The sequence below is a fragment of the Lepidochelys kempii genome, chromosome 13 (genome assembly GCF_965140285.1).
Source record: "Lepidochelys kempii isolate rLepKem1 chromosome 13, rLepKem1.hap1, whole genome shotgun sequence".
Taxonomy (NCBI): domain Eukaryota; kingdom Metazoa; phylum Chordata; order Testudines; family Cheloniidae; genus Lepidochelys; species Lepidochelys kempii.
Genome location: NC_136392.1, coordinates 17,000,747 through 17,019,207, shown reverse-complemented (window position 1 = coordinate 17,019,207; position 18,461 = coordinate 17,000,747). Strand labels below are relative to the sequence as shown.

The following is an 18,461-nucleotide window of genomic DNA, read 5'->3' as shown; positions in this document are numbered from 1 at the left end:
CAGTGGATAGCCAGTACAAGAGCTCTGTGCTGCCCCATTCATAGCATCTGACATAGAATGTGGTGGGAATGAAGGACGGTGTGGCCAGAGTGCTCTGGGCTTTGACTCTTTTGGACTGTAAAGTGGTCCTAGGTAGCTATGGGAAGCTGCCCTAAATTAGAGTAGCCCAAGTAGCTGCTTTACTTACTCTAGGTCTGGGTAGGTCCCCATCTAAGCCCAAAATTTGGCAGGCCCAGAAGTGACACTGCTTAGTTTCTGGCCCCAGTTTTCTGCAGCCTGCTTATCTATTAAGACAGAACCCAGTTTAACTTCAGTACCTTGTTTGGCCAAAAGGGCCTATCTTTGTAACACTTTTCTCCACTTTATACAGCTTCCTAGTAGATAAACTTGGCCTGCAAGCTCCCCTGACCTGTGTTATGGGCCCTTAATCTGTTTTGCCTTCCTTGTGTGATGCTCAAACCTTCCACAAAAACAGTTGAAGCATTTTCTTGTCAATCTCTTGACTGCTTCTTGTCATACCCATAGAAGAGGGTGTGGCCAGAGCGGATTAAATAGTGTCAATTATCAACTGGACAGACACTTGCCAAGAGAATAGGTACCAAATAGCTATGGAATTAGATGGGCAACCAACCTGCCACTCATTGTAATATCTGTACTGGTAGGAGTCTACAGTTACACCACAGGATTTCTTTATTGTTCAAAGAGATAGAATAGAAGTAGGAAGGTGCTGGCATTTGGATCTGCTAAACAGAAATTGTATTATTAATAAAGCAGTAGTAAGAGCTTTACATTTACAAAGTGCTATATGAACGATTTATACGTATGTGCTACGATTCCCTCATAAGGTGGATATTATCCCCATTTTATAGATATGAAAACCGAGAGGCAGAAGGTAAGTGATTTGCCCAGGGCCAACACTTGTCAGCAGTACCGCTAGTATTACTGTATATATCAGGAGTTTTTGCGCAGTTCTCTAGTCCACGGGGCCTGTCACTTGTAAATTTACTAAATGCAAAGCATGCTGTATGTGAGATGCCTAGCAATATGAGTATAACAATGTGCAGAATTCTGAACACAGTGGCATGACTTCCATTTCTGAACAGTCAATAGGGAAAGTCCTTTTCAGTGGGAGAAAGGACAATAAGTGACAAGTTCACTCATGCTGTTTGTACTTGAAAATCATTATTTTCAGTGAGGCCATATTCCAAAGGAATAGTATATATAAAATAAACTATCTGATTGAAAGCCACAATCAGCTTTTGGTCAGAAGCACATCAGCACATCAGATTGACTCCTTGAACAAAGACTTTTCCATGGTAGTAGGGGGAGCTGCTAAAGCTTACCATTAGTAAGAGCAGTTCAGAGAAGCTTTTTCGTTCTTGAGTCAGAAAGAGGTTTTGTTGCAGTCTAGCTGCAGGAGCCTTGTGGAGGCTGGAAAGCGAATTAGCAAAAGACCCCCAAATGATTATTTGGCACAGTGAGGTAAGGGAATGAAGATAGCCTTAGTCATTACTTTTCTGCTTTATCACAATTAGCTTTATCAAATATCAAACAGAGTTTAAAGACACACTCTTGGGATTGACAGGTCCATAAATTGGTCCATCCCCTGTTAATTTGTGAGTGTGTACATTCCCCTTCCCCTCAGACTAATTCATCTTTTAATTATTTTAACCCATTTCTAGGAATCATTGAAATATTTGAACAACAGTCTATAATCTGATTATTTCAGATTTATTTTAAATTACTAGAAAAATTTCACAGTTTGTATTCATGGAACATTGTTTAGAAGAATGTCTTTTTCTGTCCTACCAGATACATATTTTAATACTGTTTTATTTCTTCCCCACAGCTATCTGCATCATATTGGTGCATTTACTGATAAAATACAGACTACATTTCTTGCCAGAGAGTGTGGCTGTTGTTTCATTAGGTGAGTATTTCTGTGACCACACTTTTAATATTTTTGAAGAAAACTTGATTTATGTTATAATATTTTTAGATAAAGATAGGATTTACAGACTCTGGTGCCCTCTTTAGCTTCTGTGACAATGCCTGAAATACTGTGTTCACTTCTGACTGTTACTAGAAAGATGTAGGCACACTGGACATAGTTCAGAGAAGAGCAACAGGAATTCTAGGGACTGAGGGACTAATTTATGAAAGTGTTAAAGAGCTAAATATGTGTTGTGACCCTGCAAAGTGATACATGTGGGCAGACCCTTATGGCTGTGTGGAATCCTACTGAAATCAATTGGACTCCATGAGAGCACGTTTACATGGACCACTTTGCAGGACTGGGGCACTTGCTTGATGTGTTTAGTGGGGAACCATGATAACACTCTAAATATCTGAAAGGTGCAAGCACTAAGTTGGGAGATGAAATATCTCACATGGTAAAGAGGGTATAACTAGCATTAAACTAATAAAAGGAAACTGGAGTGCTAAATATCATGAGAATCTTTCTGATAGTGAGATCCATTACTTTGGAATAGTTTCCTGTAGGAGGAAGTGGAAGCCCCATCTTTGGAATGATTTGAAAACTAGACTGGACAAAGCAAAATGTGTTACTTCAGGGAACAATCCTATGCCAGTTGGGGGATGGACAGAATGACCTAATAGTGCTTTGCAGTGTTGTAGCTGTGTTGGACCCAGGATATTAGCGATACCAGATGGGTGAGCTCATCCTGAAGAGGAGCTCTGTGTAGCTCAAAACTTGTCTCTTTCACCAACAGAAGTTGGTCCAATTAAAAATATTAGCTCACCCACCTTGTCTCTCTAATAGTGCTTTGTCATTTCTAACATCTAAGGGCCAGATTTTCAAAAGACCCCTGTTTCCATTTAGGCATCTAAATGAAATGACTTGATTTTCAAAAGTGCTCAGCACCCAGCAGCTCCCATCGTTCTTCATCAGCTGATGAGTGTGATAAATCAGCCAGTAATCAAAAAGAAAAAGGAATCATTACCCAGTGCTAGTGCTAACATTATAGAATCTTAAGGTCAGATTTTCAGAAGTGCTGAGCCCTGCCCTCAGAGCTCAAACGGAACTGCTGGACAATGAGTGCTTCTGAAATGTGGCCCTGGGATTCTGTAATTTTAACACTAGTGCTGGGTGATGGTTCCGTTTTCCTTTTTTATTATTCCTAGCTGACTTATCAGAGTCAGCGGATTGGAAACATGAAGATTGCTACTCTGCCTTTCAGAAGTTAAAATCGGAAGAGGGGAGGACATCTCAAGGCTCAGTGAACAAGCCAAGATTAAAAAGATAAACTGGCCAGTAAGGTGAAATGGCAGGATGTTGCTAGTATGCCATATTTCCTTACAGAGTGCTTTATTGTACTGCCTCTAGATTTTGAGACCCTGATTCAGGAGAGCACTTAAGGATGTGCTTAAGTCCCATTGACTTCAAAGGTAGACCTGAGTGAGGTGTAATTCTATGCAAAACTGGGATGCATCTAGGAGGAGGGGAATACTTTACCAACTTCCTCTCACTCATGCATCCTCATTAGCCTGGGGTAAGATACAATGGTGGCACCTGCTACCACGAATCTTATCATCTCCATTTAGGAGGTCAGTTTATTTTAATTGCAGAAGAACTTTATGTGTGATACATGTGATTTAACCTACTCTGAGAATATAAATTTAACTAGTAGCCTGAAAACTTGCCTGAATTACTTGATACTGAACTGTCCCTATTGTATACATGGGCTCTTTCTATGACTTGAGGCAAGAGAATGCCACCCTTAATTCACATCAAGCTCTTAGCCACTTCTTAGTAAGTCTGAAAAGTTCACGAGCCTGATTCTGCTCTCTCAGTGGTTGTACATTGGTATAACTATTGATTTCTGTGCAGTTACTCCTGATTTACAAATCTGTAAATGAGAAGAGAATCAGGACTCAAGTAGATATTATATTGTCTAGAGGTCCCTATCACTGAAATAGAGTCTTTTACTGGTGTAAGTAACCTCAGGCAGCAGCTTTTCAGCTGTCTCTGTACCTGCTTACCGTAATTTGTGTGCTGTGGTGATATTTTTACTTCAGTCACTAGTGGCACTCACGCTGTCAGTCTAAAAATACACCACAAAGGAAACGATGCTTAGCTATAATACTAAACTAGGACTGTAGTAGTGTCATACATACTGAGCAAGTAGTTCTCATCTTTCTCTGGACTTCTGCCTGCTTCGTTTTCTGGTAGGTTAACTGTGTTTTCGTACAAATTCTCAAAGCTCTCCCCATCAGATTACTGTGCTGGAGAAAACAAAGCCCTCCTGTGCTTGCAAAACGTTAGGGCTTTCACAGAAATAAGAATGTTGCAACCTTCTGGGTGTTGTGCCAAAAGGATCCTGAATTCAAAGTTGTTTCTAAGTGAAAAGGAAATCAGATTCTCTCCTCCCCAAGCATAAGACTTATTGCAGTTGCTTTTTAGTTCACAGTACTTGATTCATGGCACATTACATTGCCCACAGCAAGATCTATATTAGGAAATTCTTTAGCTTAAAGGGACACTTACCTGAAAAAAGAAAAGGAGTACTTGTGGCACCTTAGAGACTAACCAATTTATTTGAGCATAAGCTTTCGTGAGCTACAGCTCACTTCATCGGATGCATACCGTGGAAACTGCAGCAGACTTTATATATACACAGAGAATATGAAACAATACCTCCTCCCACCCCACTGTCCTGCTGGTAATAGCTTATCTAAAGTGATCATCAGGTGGGCTGAAAAATCATATTTGGGCACAGATTAGTTTCAAATTGAAAAGCAAACAGTTCATAGACTCTGAGGCCAGAAGGGACCACTGTGATCATCGAGTCTGACCTAGATATATTTCTGGAACAGCGGTTCTCAACGAGGGGTCCACGGCCCCTTGGGGGCGTGCAAGCAGGTTTCAGGGGGTCCACCAAGATAAACCCAAGAGCAGGGCTGCATTAGACTCGCTGGGTCCCAGGGCAGAAGGCCAAAGCCCAAGTACTGCCGCCCACGGCTAAAAGCTGAAGCCCGAGCAACTTAGCTTCGCAGGGCCCCCTGTGGTGCTGGGCCCTGGATAATTGCCCTACTTGCTGACCCTTAATGCTGGCCCTGGCTTTTAATTTACTGGGTATGCAGAAAAACAGTTGTAGCACAGGTGGACTGTGGAATTTTTATAGCATGTTGGGGAGGGGGGCTCAGAAAGAAAAAGGTTGAGAACCCCTGTCCTAGGGCAGGGTTTCTCTGTGACCGGTCAGTGGGCTGGTGCCGGTCTCTGAGATCTCCCTGACACAGTTTAGGAAGGCAGCAAGCCGGTCCCTGGTATCAAAAAGATTGAAAGACACTGTTCTAGAAGACCCGACATTTCCTGCTATATCTAGATTTATTCCAGCAAGAGGCAGATTATCTGTGTTTATCTAATTTAGACTGTAAGATCTTTAGGGTAGGGTAGTATCTTTTCATGTTCTGTAAAATGCCTTACATATTTTAGAAAATCTATTTCTTTTTCCAGTGCAGTACTTGGTGAAGTAGTTTAGAGCAATAATGTACACACACTTTAGTGTGAATGTGGTATTTTGCTTCAACTTCAGTAAAACCAAAAGAAAATATGATATATGATAGGGTTAGAAAAGCAGCTGACAGGAAACAGGGATACATCAAACATTGACTGTGACCTCTTAGGGCAATTTTCCTTTTGCATCAACATGAGTCTTATTAATGCTTCATTATGAAATTATGGAATGAGATTAAATTGTTGATATTCAGTGCTTGTTAATAAGTACATTTGCCTAATCTCTATTTCCTGAATATTTTACAGTATCCGTGTTATTTGAAGAGGCACATATATATAGGGCCAAATTCTGCTTTCATTTACTTTACTCCAGTCCATTGAAGTAGCAGAATTACTGACAGTAGAATTTGGCCCAGCATGTGCAATGCTCCCTCAGAAACTGAGTGACTTTATCATTAAGGCAAATATATGAATAGAAGTCATTGTTAGAAAGGGACACTGCCAAAATATCTCCTTTGTGCTTTCCATATCAGCGCTTCAGTGTAGTGTTAGTCTGTTGGAGGGACAGAAGGGGATATCACCATCCCTCTTTCCTGCACCGCACACACAACTTCCGATGAAAGGGTATGCATTTCTTTTAGGTAAACTCAGATACAATCTCCATCCTGAAATGTAGCTATTCACTGGTTGCTCCTTCCGGTTTGGTTTTCGACTCTGACTCTTGGATCATTTGAAGATTCTGCCCCAAGGGCTTCGCAAACAGCAGAGTTTACTATACGAGAAACTAAGTCAGCCTTGTTTTACTACTCCTTCTGGGGAACTCTGCGGAGGAACAGCAGAGGCTCTCTCTCTCCCTTCTGCAGAGCATTCCCAGCAGCAGTGGAGGATTGTGGCTAGGCCACTGTGGTCCATACTCCTGCTCATAGCACAACCCGAATAGAGACGGCAGTGAAACTTTCTAAGATCTCTAACTAAGTAAGGCTGCTACTGCAGCTCAGGATTTGTAATAGGTAGTGGTGGTCGCAGCAAAGGCATCTAAAGATGTTTCCAGATTGGATAGTGCATAAGATTGTCATGGGCTTGCAGGCCTCATGCTCTCTCGGGTCCCTATGATCCCTGGGAGGAACCCCCATGAGTGTGACAGCCTTCTTAGGGGTCACACTCACTCTCGGGGGTTAAGCCCTGGGCTCCACCATCTTCCAGCACTGCACCTCTCTGAGCCTTCAGCATCCCTGTCTCTCACCGTGGGCCCCCTCAGGAAGTCCACTCTCTGGACCTATGGGCCTCCACACCCAGAGGAAACAATGCAACCCCAATCTATAGACTGCAGTGACTCTCAGCCAGCATAAAACAGAAGGGTTTATTTAATGTCTGAACCCAGCACAGGAAGTTCTCAGGACCCTCGAGCCTGGCAAGTCTCAGTATAGTCCAGCTGGCTCTGTCTCATTTCCAATGGGCTCAGGCTGCTCTATGTCCCCAGTCCAGAAGCCTCCTCCTTCAAGCTGATCATCCTATATCACCTTCCCCAACAGCCCCTTCTTTGTCTGTGGTCCCAGGCAAACAGGTCACCTGGGCCTCTTTCTTCCATCCTTTGTTCCCCCTACTGACTGAAATCAGGTCACCGGGGTCCTCTCTCCTCAGCCCTTTGTCCTCCCCCTGGCCAGAACTGGCTGACTTCCAAGATGGGGTGTGCATCCCAGTCACCAGTTGCTAGGGTACCCAATCTCCAGGCTGTTGTCCAGGGTCCTGGCTGCTAGACGAGGTCACAGCAGATCCTCTGCAACAAAAAAACACCCTCTCTCATCACCTCATTAAATATGCAGTACATCAGGGAAACAGACACACACACACAGTATTCATACAAACCATTAAGAATATTTCCCACTTTGTCACAAGGATAATACATTCAATGCTGTTTTGAATGTAAACTATTACATAGCTGCTGCCTTTCCAAATCTAGACCTGGTGTAAGCAGGTTCAGTTGCACTGAAGTAAATAGGGGTTGTGGCCACTTACATCAGGGCTGCGTTTGGCCTTGATCTTTTGAGTCATATCTGTTTAGTTACCGACAGAATCACATTTTTGCTCTTGTCAGCTCTGTAGAGGGGGTACAGCTTCTGCTTCATTCACAAAATTGTCAGCTAATTGCCATAATAAAGAATCCTTATTACTGGGTGATGATATATGCAGCTGAAAGAGCACAGCTACATTTTCAAGTATCCAGTTCTGCCTGTGTGCCAGAAGTTAGATATAAGCAAATGTGCTGTAGCCGTCACTGAGGGAGAATTAATAGCACGGCAGAACAATTGTTTTTATAATCACTTTTCTGCCAATGATCATCTTTTTAATTGTTAGTTCCTTTTGCTTTTAGCAATTTCTAGCCACGCTTTTCTTATGAAGGGAGGGGATGAGTGTAGTCACTGGACCAGATTCTGATCTCCCATACTCAGATGTAAGTCCCAAGTAACTCCATAGAAGTTAATGGAGTTACACTGGTGCAACAGCCTTGGGAAATCAGAGTCAGGCCCTTTGTTTATCATTGAACAGTAACTCATTTTCTGAGGCAATAAAGGTTATTTTCAACAAGGGGCTGGATATAAAGTTATCAGAGGAATGACATTTGGCCTTTGAGACATTAACTTTCCAGTTTGCACTTTGACAAAAGTGTTGAGCAATAACATAGTAAGAAATCTGCTCTGATAAAAGTGCAGCCATTAAACTAACCTCTAGGAAGAGCAGTTTTGTGTCTGCTACAAAACAAGGTGGGTTACCTCCATTATCCAAAACCAACACAGGAGGTTTTTTTTATTCTGCATTCCTCCAAACTAATATACTGATGAATTCAATATGGACAGCTGTCCCTCCTTTTTTATAGTAATCATAGTGGGGTCTTGCATGTTATGTAGCTAGAACTAGCTTGTACCCATTAAAACAATGGTTCCCAAACAAGGGGTGCCGCTTTTTCAGGGGAAGCACCTGGCGGGCCGGGCTGGTTTGTTTACCTGCCGCATCCGCAGGTTCAGCCGATCGCAGCTCCCCCTGGCGGCTCCCACTCCCACTGAGACGGCCGCGGTTTGCCGTTCTCGGCCAATGGGGGCTGCGGGAAGTGGCTTGGGCTTGGTATAGCTTGTGCTGCCTCCCATGGGTGGCGCGCATAAGCCCTGTGCTGGTACTCTGCTTGAAGTGAGTTTCTCCAAGATACACTGCACACATTTTGGGTACCTCCTATAATAGCTGAGACAAACTGCTGGTTCTGTCCTCTCTCACAGTTCAGGGCAATTGCACCCTGTGTCTCCCACTCTGTGGTCCAGCAAGGACACCCACTCTAAGCTCCTCAGCCATCGCTTCTCCTTGCCAGAGACCTGCATCTCTCTCCCTCCTGACTGGGTTTTTCCAGGCTGCACAGTTCCCTGCCTACACTGTGTTATTTGCAGCAAGCCAGATTGCCTAGAGAGACCAGCATCTGCAATTTGCTTTCTCCTCAGAGGCTATGAATAATTGTTGTTGCCCATACTTACAAGTTACCACACAGTTCTTTATAAGCAAGCACATTTATTCTTAAGGTGAAAGCATTACAGAGAAAACATATAAGAACCAATAAAAATTCCTATACACATGCTAAAAGCTTACCAGAGATCACCCATCAGTCTTATGTGGCCTCAGTAAGCCAAAGTCCTTCCAACCCTTCCTAGAAAGGATTGGGGCCCTCCTTGGACAGACCAACTTGTATGTTTGCTTGGTCAGAAAGCAGTCCCTGAGTCAGTTTATAAACTCAGGCCATTTATCCAAAAGTCCTTTCTCTGCCTGTTGGTCTCCAGAGAATCCAGTTTGAGCTAGTATATGTGAGCCTCTCCATATGGTGATACATCTTTGGAGACATTGCAGTCTGAGTGCATTTGCCTGATCACCCTACACTGTTTTTAAATCTTGGAGGAGGTATGATCATGCTTCCCTATGGAATTATATATAGTGATACATAAACTTAATACAGTAAGATCTCCCAATGATTTTGCAGGAAATTGCCATGTCTGTCACAACGTCCCCTCGAAGTACTTAAATCTAGAAATCCTGATGTCTGTTGTAATTCAAGTCCATTTGATCATATCTGTTACCTGCAATATCTGTTTAAAAAAAACAAATGCAAACTTCAGTGTTAGAATTAGAGCAGAGTTGCAAACTTCTGCTTTCCCAGGGCAAGAGATTATTTTTTCCCAGGCAAGGTAAAATATATATATTTTTATCATCATGGAAAAGATATATGGACAGATTTTGATTTATTTAGATTGTAGCTCTCCAAGTAGGGACTGTCTGTTACTCCATGTTTGTGCAGTGCATGGCACAATGGGGCCTCAGTACCTTCATCTTTAGGCATTACTATAGTAAATGTGATTAATAATAAATAATTTGTGCATAAACTGGTAAATTTTCATGACAGTTTTGCAAAACTGATTTAGAGGCAAGCACTTCTGATCAAAATACAGATAGTGCATTCTCCATTCACTGTACACTTATACAACTGTTTTTATCACATTGTCTTAACTACTTGATGAATTCCTAAAAGCAGTTAGTAATAAAGTCATGTAATAAATGAACTTTGCAACACTGCAGAAGACTAAAGAGTGTAGTTTATTATGTTGATAAAGAATCCACCATTTTAATGTGGTTACATATAAAACAAATAAAAGGAAGTATTTCTTCACACAACACACAGTCAAGCTGTGGAACTGTTTGCCAGAGGATGTTGTGAAGGCCAAGACTATAACAGGGTTCGGAAAGGAGCTAGATAAATTCATGGAGGACAGGTTCATCAATGGCTATTAGCCAGGATGGGCAGGGATGGTGTCCCTAGCCTCTGTTTGCCAGATGCTGGGAATGGGCAACAGGGAATAGATCACTTGATGATTACCTGTTCTGTTCATTCCCTCTGAAGCACCTGGCATTGGCCACTGTCAGAAGACAGGATACCGGGCTAGATGGACTTTTGGTCTGACACAGTATGGCTGTCCTTATGTTCTAAAGCTAGAGATGATGTATCTATTCTTTGAGAATAAGCCACCAAAGAAATCTACGCAAGCATTATAAAAAGATTATTAGCAAACATGCAGATGTTATATCATGATTGCTAGTGTGACTACAGCTTTGAGAGGTAGTTGAAGTGTTAGATTAGAATGTAACAGATTGCATTCTTTGACAAATCGCTACCCAGAAGTGTCAGGAGTAAGAAATAAACAGGGAATGAAGGCAGTCATTAAAATAGATGCAGGAGAAATGTTGACTGCAGAGGTTTCAAGTAATAAGCTAAGTTGCTACCGTTTCCCATAGTCAAACAAAGCTAAAGTGGAAAGTTCTCTGAACAAATTTCAGGAACTGGTACAACAGACAGTGATTTTTCTGGTGTCCTGATCAGAACAGGGACCATAATATTTTTTTAAGAGGGAACAAAAGGCCTGGTGAAAGGCCTTCCAGTGTCCATGCAACTATTGTGTGGTGCAGCTTGTGATTTACCTCTTCCACCTTCCCAGAAAAAGAAGTTCTCCCAGATGGGGCAAACCTATTCATGCATCCTGAACACACAACTCAATACCTGTGGATGTATAAAGCTAAAATCGATAGAGGGCCTCAATTCATATGAGGTTCTGAACAACTTCTGTTGGCTGCTGAGCACCCTCAACCCCTCTTGACATCAGTAAGAATAAAGGATGCCCAGCAAGCACCTTGAAGGTTTGGACATATGTTGGGTTGCCTGTTCCCCTTCTGCAGTGCTCCTTTGGTCCATTACTCATGTGTACCTAACTGTGTAGTGGTGGTGTGGTGGAGAGCAGATTGAATTGACCTAGATTGTTAGCCACACCTCAGTCAATGACAGATTAGGGTGTAAACCCAGGCTATAGCTCAACTCTCTTGTCTGGAGCAATTTGAAGGTGCCATGTAGTCATATATTTGCCCTCAGTGTTTGATGATAAATGTTATCCACTTCCCGGTATTAATAATGTTACTACAAAATTATATATTACAATATCTAAAGTAGTTACAGAGCAGCAGAGGGAGAAAGAGTCCTTCCCCTAGCCATATCTATACAATCATTTCCTCTTCCTCTTCAAGTTTCCACTGCTTCTCCCTCTTGAGTGTCTCATTTGTATCCACCTTCCATTCGTCTCTTCATGCTTTTGTGATTGCTTCTGCTCCACACCTGTAATTTCCTCCCAATAATTGTTCACTAAATCACTTCCTTTTTGTCAGTGAAGTACCCCCCTTAAAACACTTATTCTGGGGGCGGCGGGAGGGCCCCTCAATGAAAATCTATCAAACATAGAAAGTGTGTTTGAAAAATACACTTCTTGAAGTCTCAGCTGCTGATTTTTGCTTCATATATGTGGATTATACTGTTTTTCTCATTTGGATTGTAAATTCTGTCACCAATACTGTTTCTAACAGAGTCAAGTCTACTGTTGGTGCTCAGCAAATAATAATCAATGTCCCAGTCATTGGCTTCCAACGTAGCTCCCATCCCAGAGTGGCAGGGCTACATATTGGTAATGGGACTTATGAATGGTAATTACATATTGGTAATGGGACGACTGGAAAACGGCTAATGTAGTGCCCATCTTTAAAAAAGGGAAGAAGGAGGATCCTGGGAACTACAGGCCAGTCAGCCTCACCTCAGTCCCTGGAAAAATCATGGAGCAGGTCCTCAAGGAATCAGTTCTGAAGCACTTAGAGGAGAGGAAAGTGATCAGGAACAGTCAGCATGGATTCACCAAGGGCAAGTCATGCCTGACTAATCTAACTGCCTTCTATGACGAGATAACTGGCTCTGTGGATGAAGGGAAAGCAGTGGACGTGTTGTTCCTTGACTTTAGCAAAGCTTTTGGCACTGTCTCCCACAGTATTCTTGCCAGCGAGTTAAAGAAGTATGGGCTGGATGAATGGACTATAAGGTGGATAGAAAGCTAGCTAGATTGTCAGACTCAACAGGTAGGGATCAATGGCTCCATGTCTAGTTGGCAGCCGGTATCAAGTGGAGTGCCCCTAGGGTTGGTCCTGGGGCCGGTTTTGTTCAATATCTTCATAAATGATCTGGAGGATGGCGTGGATTGCACTCTCAGCAAGTTTGCAGATGACACTAAATGGGGGGAGAGGTAGATACGCTGGAGGATAGGGATAGGATACAGCGGGACCTAGACAAATTGGAGGTTTGGGCCAAAAGAAATCTGATGAGGTTCAAAAAGGACAAGTGCAGAGTCCTGCACTTAGGATAGAAGAATCCCATGCACCACTACAGACTAGGGACCGAATGGCTAGGCAGCAGTTCTGCAGAAAAGGACCTAGGGGTTACAGTGGACGAGAAGCTGGATATGAGTCAACAATGTGCCCTTGTTGCCAAGAAGGCCAATGGCATTTTGGGCTGTATAAATCAGGGCATTGCCAGCAGATCGAGGGACGTGATCGTTCCCCTCTATTCGACACTGGTGAGGCCTCATCTGAAGTACTGTGTCCAGTTTTGGGTCCCACACTACAAGAAGGATGTGGAAAAATTGGAAAAGAGTCCAGTGGAGGGCAACAAAAATGATTAGGGGACTGGAACACATAACTTATGAGGAGAGGCTGAGGGAACTGGGGATGTTTAGTCTACAGAAGAGAAGAATGAGACGGGATTTGATAGCTGCTTTCAACTACCTGAAAGGGGGTTCCAAAGAGGATGGCTCTAGACTGTTCTCAGTGGTAGCAGATGACGGAACAAGGAGTAATGGTCTCAAGTTGCAGTGGGGGAGATTTAGGTTGGATATGAGGAAAAACTTTTTCACTAGGAAGGTGGTGAAACAATGGAATGCGTTACCTAGGGAGGTGGTGGAATCTTCTTCCTTAGAAGTTTTTAAGGTCAGGCTTGACAAAGCCCTGGCTGGGATGATTTAATTGGGGATCGGTCCTGCTTTGAGCAGGGGGTTGGACTAGATGACTTCCTGAGGTCCCTTCCAACCCTGATATTCTATGATTCTGTGAATTACCGTGTCTGATTCCATCCTGCATCAAAGAACAGCAGATCTTTGATGTTCCTGTATTAACATTTGGTTCTTGGTCTCCTTTCAAACCATCTCACTGAGCAATTATTTGTATCTGCTTGGACAAGCCCCTTGAAATATATTTGTATGAAAGAAGGCTTAGTCCTCATGGAACATCATGTGTATGATGCATCTATCAGGAGTGGTCCATGTGATGCTATTGTGAAATTCTTTTGATAACTACAGTGTGACAGAGTAAAAATTACATCAGTTTCCTTGAAAACATACTTTAAAACTTCTTAGTTATTTAGTCATCTTGTACTTTTCATGCAGTGTATTTCACCTTTCCCAACTGCTATCATTTAATATTACACCCACACTCTGTAAACAAACAGAAAAACACAAAAACAGAGTCTGAGTAACAAGAAGACGCCTCATCCCTTTCTGTAGTCCATTTGGGGCATGCTGCAAATTATGCCTCCGATTCACACTAAAAATTGTCCTTCTAGTCTGAAGTCTTCATTCAGATCTCTCTGGAGATGCATTAGGTGGGAGAGCATCATGAGCTTTAGCAATTCAGCCTTTAACATATTTGGTTAGGTTAGTAATTATTCTATAAAATGACCTCATGCTGAAATGGGCAATATATTTAATACCTGTTGGTGACTTTTACAGTATGTCCACCCTTTTGAGGAGTGGTTCTGTCAGTTTCCCCACACTGATCAGAAGTGGGTTCCTAGTTGGCAGCTTATAGCTTCTTGCTCGCATCAGGGTGAAATTCATCTCTGTGCAGAGGGTCTGTGCACTCTCATTTTCCACTCTGATGGTTTAAATGGCCTTAAGTGTTGTGCAGACCTAGTGCTGACACAAGGTTGGATTTCACCATCAGTCCCTATTTGAATAATTGACTCAGTAGGAAGAGAAGTAGGGTTTCTCATTTGCATACAGGTTGAAGAGCCTTTTTGAGTAAGTAAACCTGCTGTTCACAGTTAATGATGAAAGAAATGAAAAACAAACAAACAAAAAAATTTCAAAGTTACAAAAGTGTTCTCCAAAATCTATTTTCCTTATTAGTTGTGAACAGAACTCCCTAAAAACCTGTGTACAGCATTTAAATATCCTATCTGGTAATTTTGTATGCAGTAGGAGCATGTTTTATTTTGAAATGTATTACAGAAACATTAGTAAGACAAAAACAGTTCTCTAATATGCTGTTCTAGGAATGGAAAAATGTGTTGCTTTATTTATATCTTGCCTTGGCTTTTGCTTTTAATAATGTTGTTTGGTATGCAGAAAATAGGTCAATGGAGTTGCAAATAACAATTTAAGATCCTCTCGATGGAGAGTCAATGACAGTAACCTGAAGAGTTATGTGTTTCATGATTAGTGAATTAAGAATGTTGTATCTCTCTCTCTCTCTCCCCCTCCAGGTATCCTCATGGGAGCATTTATAAAAATTATAGAGTCTCAAAAACTGGCTAACTGGAAGGTATATTTGAAGCAATTCATTTTTAATTGTAGTCCCATTCTCTGGGATTTTTTAAGTGTTGATTATTGTTTGCAATATTAATTATTTTAGGCTTAGTTCCAAAGGATGGGTTTTTTTGTTTTGTGTGTGTGTGTTTTTGGGTGGTGATCAGGTTTTTTTGCTGCATACCATAGTTGTTTTTGAATAACCACGACCAGATACTTGTGTTTCTCTGTTAAGGGCCTGATCCTGCTGGATAGTAGGTACCTTCTCCATGGTGTCTTGCCTCTTCTATTCCCATTGAATTAAATGGTAATAGAAGGTGCTCAGTATCTTGCAGGATTGGAACAATTTAAGTAAGGAACAAAGTTCCTTTGTTTTTTGTTAACTCCCCTCTTGGTTGAATCAATGTGCTTGGTACTGTCACTGTGATTGGTCAGGAGCGTAGGGGCTCTTCTTATAAAATACCATTCCTACACTCATACAAATGCAAATGTTTTGCCTGTGACTGTTGAGCCAGCCTTGGCAGAGAAGAGCAGAAGCCCTTCATCAAAACTATTTTGCTACAAATCAAAAGAAGCTGCATTTACTGATTTTATATGTTTAAAATGGGCTTTATGTTTTGAAAATTTAGCAATTGACTGTGTTTACCACCAATGAGTAACAAATAAAACCCTTCCTTAAAACACTTGCATTTTGCACTGCATGTTTCTTGGGAACCCCTAGAATTGTTTGCTGATAAATGCTACAAAAGCCATAGGTGCTTGGAGCAGCAGCATTTTCCATACCCTGGGAGGCACGTTGGAAAGGTCACAGGGCAAAGCAGGGCATGCACATGAGTCTTGACAGAGGTGAAGTAGCTGTGCAGAGGGGCTGGCTCTGTGCAGATGTCCCAGGACCCACAGCCTCCATAAGGTTTCTAGTCTGTGCCTCTGCATAACTGTAAAGCCCTCCCCATGAGGGGAGAATGGTAGAGCAGTGACTTCATGAGGTGAATCCTACAGTTATAGGAGGATTTTATCCCCCGCAGGCTAACCTGCATCAAGAAAGCATTTCGCTCTTGATTATTTGATGTTTTACTGCTGGTTTATTGTAAGATAATTTAATCTTTAAATGTTTGTCCTCCTTAACAGCCTCTGTGCTGTTGAGGAGGATGAAAGTGTTGGGGTGGGAGAACATCAAACTGGAGCGGAGGGAAACGATCCCAGAGTTAGGACCCTCATTCCAGGTGACATCATGGTAGCCTCTCACACTGAGGATGCTCCTCCAGGAGAGGAAACTCTAGTTATTAGGAAGAGACAGGTAATAGTAATGGGGGATTTGGTCATTAGAAATATAGATGGTTGAGTTTATGATCACTGGGAGAACTGCACGGTGAATTGCCTGCCTGGGTGCAAATCTCCTGCAGATCTCTTAAGACATCTAGACAGACTTTATGTGCAGTGTGGGGAAGAGCTGGTGGTCATGGTACATGTAGGTAGGAGTTACATAAACAAAGGTAGGAGAGAGGTCCTAGAGGCCAAATTTAGGCTGCTAGGTAAGGGATTAAAGTCCAGGAGTTCCATGGTATCATTCTCTGAAATACTTCCAGTTCCACATGCAGGGCCTGTTGGACAGGCTGAATTGCAGGGTCTCAATGCATGGATGAGCTGGAGGTGTAGGGAGAAGGGGTTTAGATTTATTAGGAACTGGGGAACTTTTTGGAAAAGGAGGAGCCTATGTAGGAAGGATGGGCTACACCTAAACCAAAACAGAACCAGATTGTTGGCATGTAAAATTAAAAAGGTCATAGTGGAGTTTTAAATTAAGGGCTTGGGAAAGCTGTCAGGTACAGAAGAGCACCTGGTTCAGACAGAGACATCCCTTAGGGGAAGATCTGTTACCTCTATATCCTAGTAAGTAGGAGAGGATAGAAGTTGATAAAGTACAGGTAGGAACTGAATAGAAACAGTCAGATGCGCAAGAATCCCATTCAGTTACATCACATGAAGGCAGACAAGTAAATATTGACAAATTTTATAAGTGCTTGCTTACAGATGCTTGAAGTCTCAATAATAAGATATCATGAACTCAAGTGCCTGGTATTAAAGAAGGATATTGATATAATAGGCATCAGAGAAACTTGGTAGAATGATGATAATCAATGGGGCATGGTAACATCGGGGTACAAAATACATAGGAAATGACAGAGTAGATCATGCTATTGGGGGAACGGCACTATATGTTGAAAGAAAGCATGGAGTCAAATATAGTCAAAATCTTAAAGGACTCAAACTGTACCATAGAATCTCTATGGATAGAAGTTCCAGGCTTGAATTATAAGAGTATAGCAGAAGAAATATGCTACTGACCACCTGACCAGGATGGTGATGGTGAATGTGAAGTACTCAGGGAGATCAGAAAGGCTATAAAAATTGCAAACTCAGTAATAACAGGGAATCTTAACTATCCCTGTATTGACTGGGTCATGTAATCTCAGCACAGGATGCAGAGATAAAATTTCTAGAGTGCTTCTTGGAGCAGCTAGTCCTGGAACCCACAAGGGGAGTGGCAATTCTTGATTTGGTCCTACGTGGAGTACAGGATCTGGTCCAAGAGATGACTGTAGCTGAATCACTCGGTAATGGTAACCGTAATGCAATTAAATTAAACATCCTTGTAAGGAGGAAAATACCAGAGAAGCCCACTCCAGTAGCATTTAACGTCAAAAATGGGAACTACACACAAATGAGGAAGCTAGGTAAATGGAAACTAGAAGGAACAGTCGCAAGGGTGAAATGTCTGCAAACGGCATGGAAACTTTTAAAAAACACCATAATAAAGGCTCAAATTAAATGTATACCTCCAATTTAAAAAAATAATAAGAGGACCAAAAAATTCCACCATGACAAAACAGACTAAAAGAGGTGGTTAGAGGCAAAAAGGCATCCTTTAAAAATGGAAATTCAAATCCTACTGAGGAAAATACCAGGGAGCATAAACTTTGGGAAGTCAAGTGCAAAAGTATAATTATGCAGACCAAAAAAGAATTTGAAATGCAAAATTAAAAGACACAAAAACAAACAGCAATGTTTTTTAAATACATCAGAAGGAGGAAGCCTGCCAAACAATCAGTGGGACCACTGGACAATTGAAGTGCTAAAGGAGCACTCAAGGAAGACAAGGCCATTGTGGAGAAGCTAAAGAAATTCTGTGGATCAGTCTTCACTGCAGAGGATGTAAGGGAAATTCCCACAACCCTGAGCCATTCTTTTAGGTGGTAAATCTAAGGAACTGTCTCAGACTGAGGTGTCAATAGAGCAGGTTTTGGAACAAATTGATAAATTAAACAGTAATAAGGCACCAGGACCAGATGGTATTCACCCAAGAGTTCTGAAGGAACTCAAATATGAAATTTCAGAACTACTAGCTGATATATAACCTATCACTTAAAACAGCTTCCATACCAGATGACTAGAGGATAGTTAATGTGACTCCAATTTTTCAAAAAGTCTCCAGAGGTGACCTGGGCAATTAC

The 18,461-nt window shown here is 41.9% G+C and overlaps 1 protein-coding gene across 4 annotated transcripts in view; it reads left to right on the top strand.

The window, feature by feature from the left end:
- Nucleotides 1-18,461, top strand: part of SLC9A8 (solute carrier family 9 member A8) — a 52,563-nt gene that overhangs the window by 3,037 nt on the left and 31,065 nt on the right. For 3 of the 4 annotated variants that reach the window (XM_073309455.2, XM_073309457.2, XM_073309456.2), the window contains exons 3-4: nucleotides 1,850-1,930; nucleotides 14,907-14,965. In XM_073309455.2, coding sequence (XP_073165556.1) covers nucleotides 1,850-1,930; nucleotides 14,907-14,965 — 140 coding nt within the window. Of the gene's footprint in view, nucleotides 1-1,849; nucleotides 1,931-11,080; nucleotides 11,198-14,906; nucleotides 14,966-18,461 lie in introns of those variants that run through there. The other variant, XM_073309458.2, reaches the window with a different exon arrangement.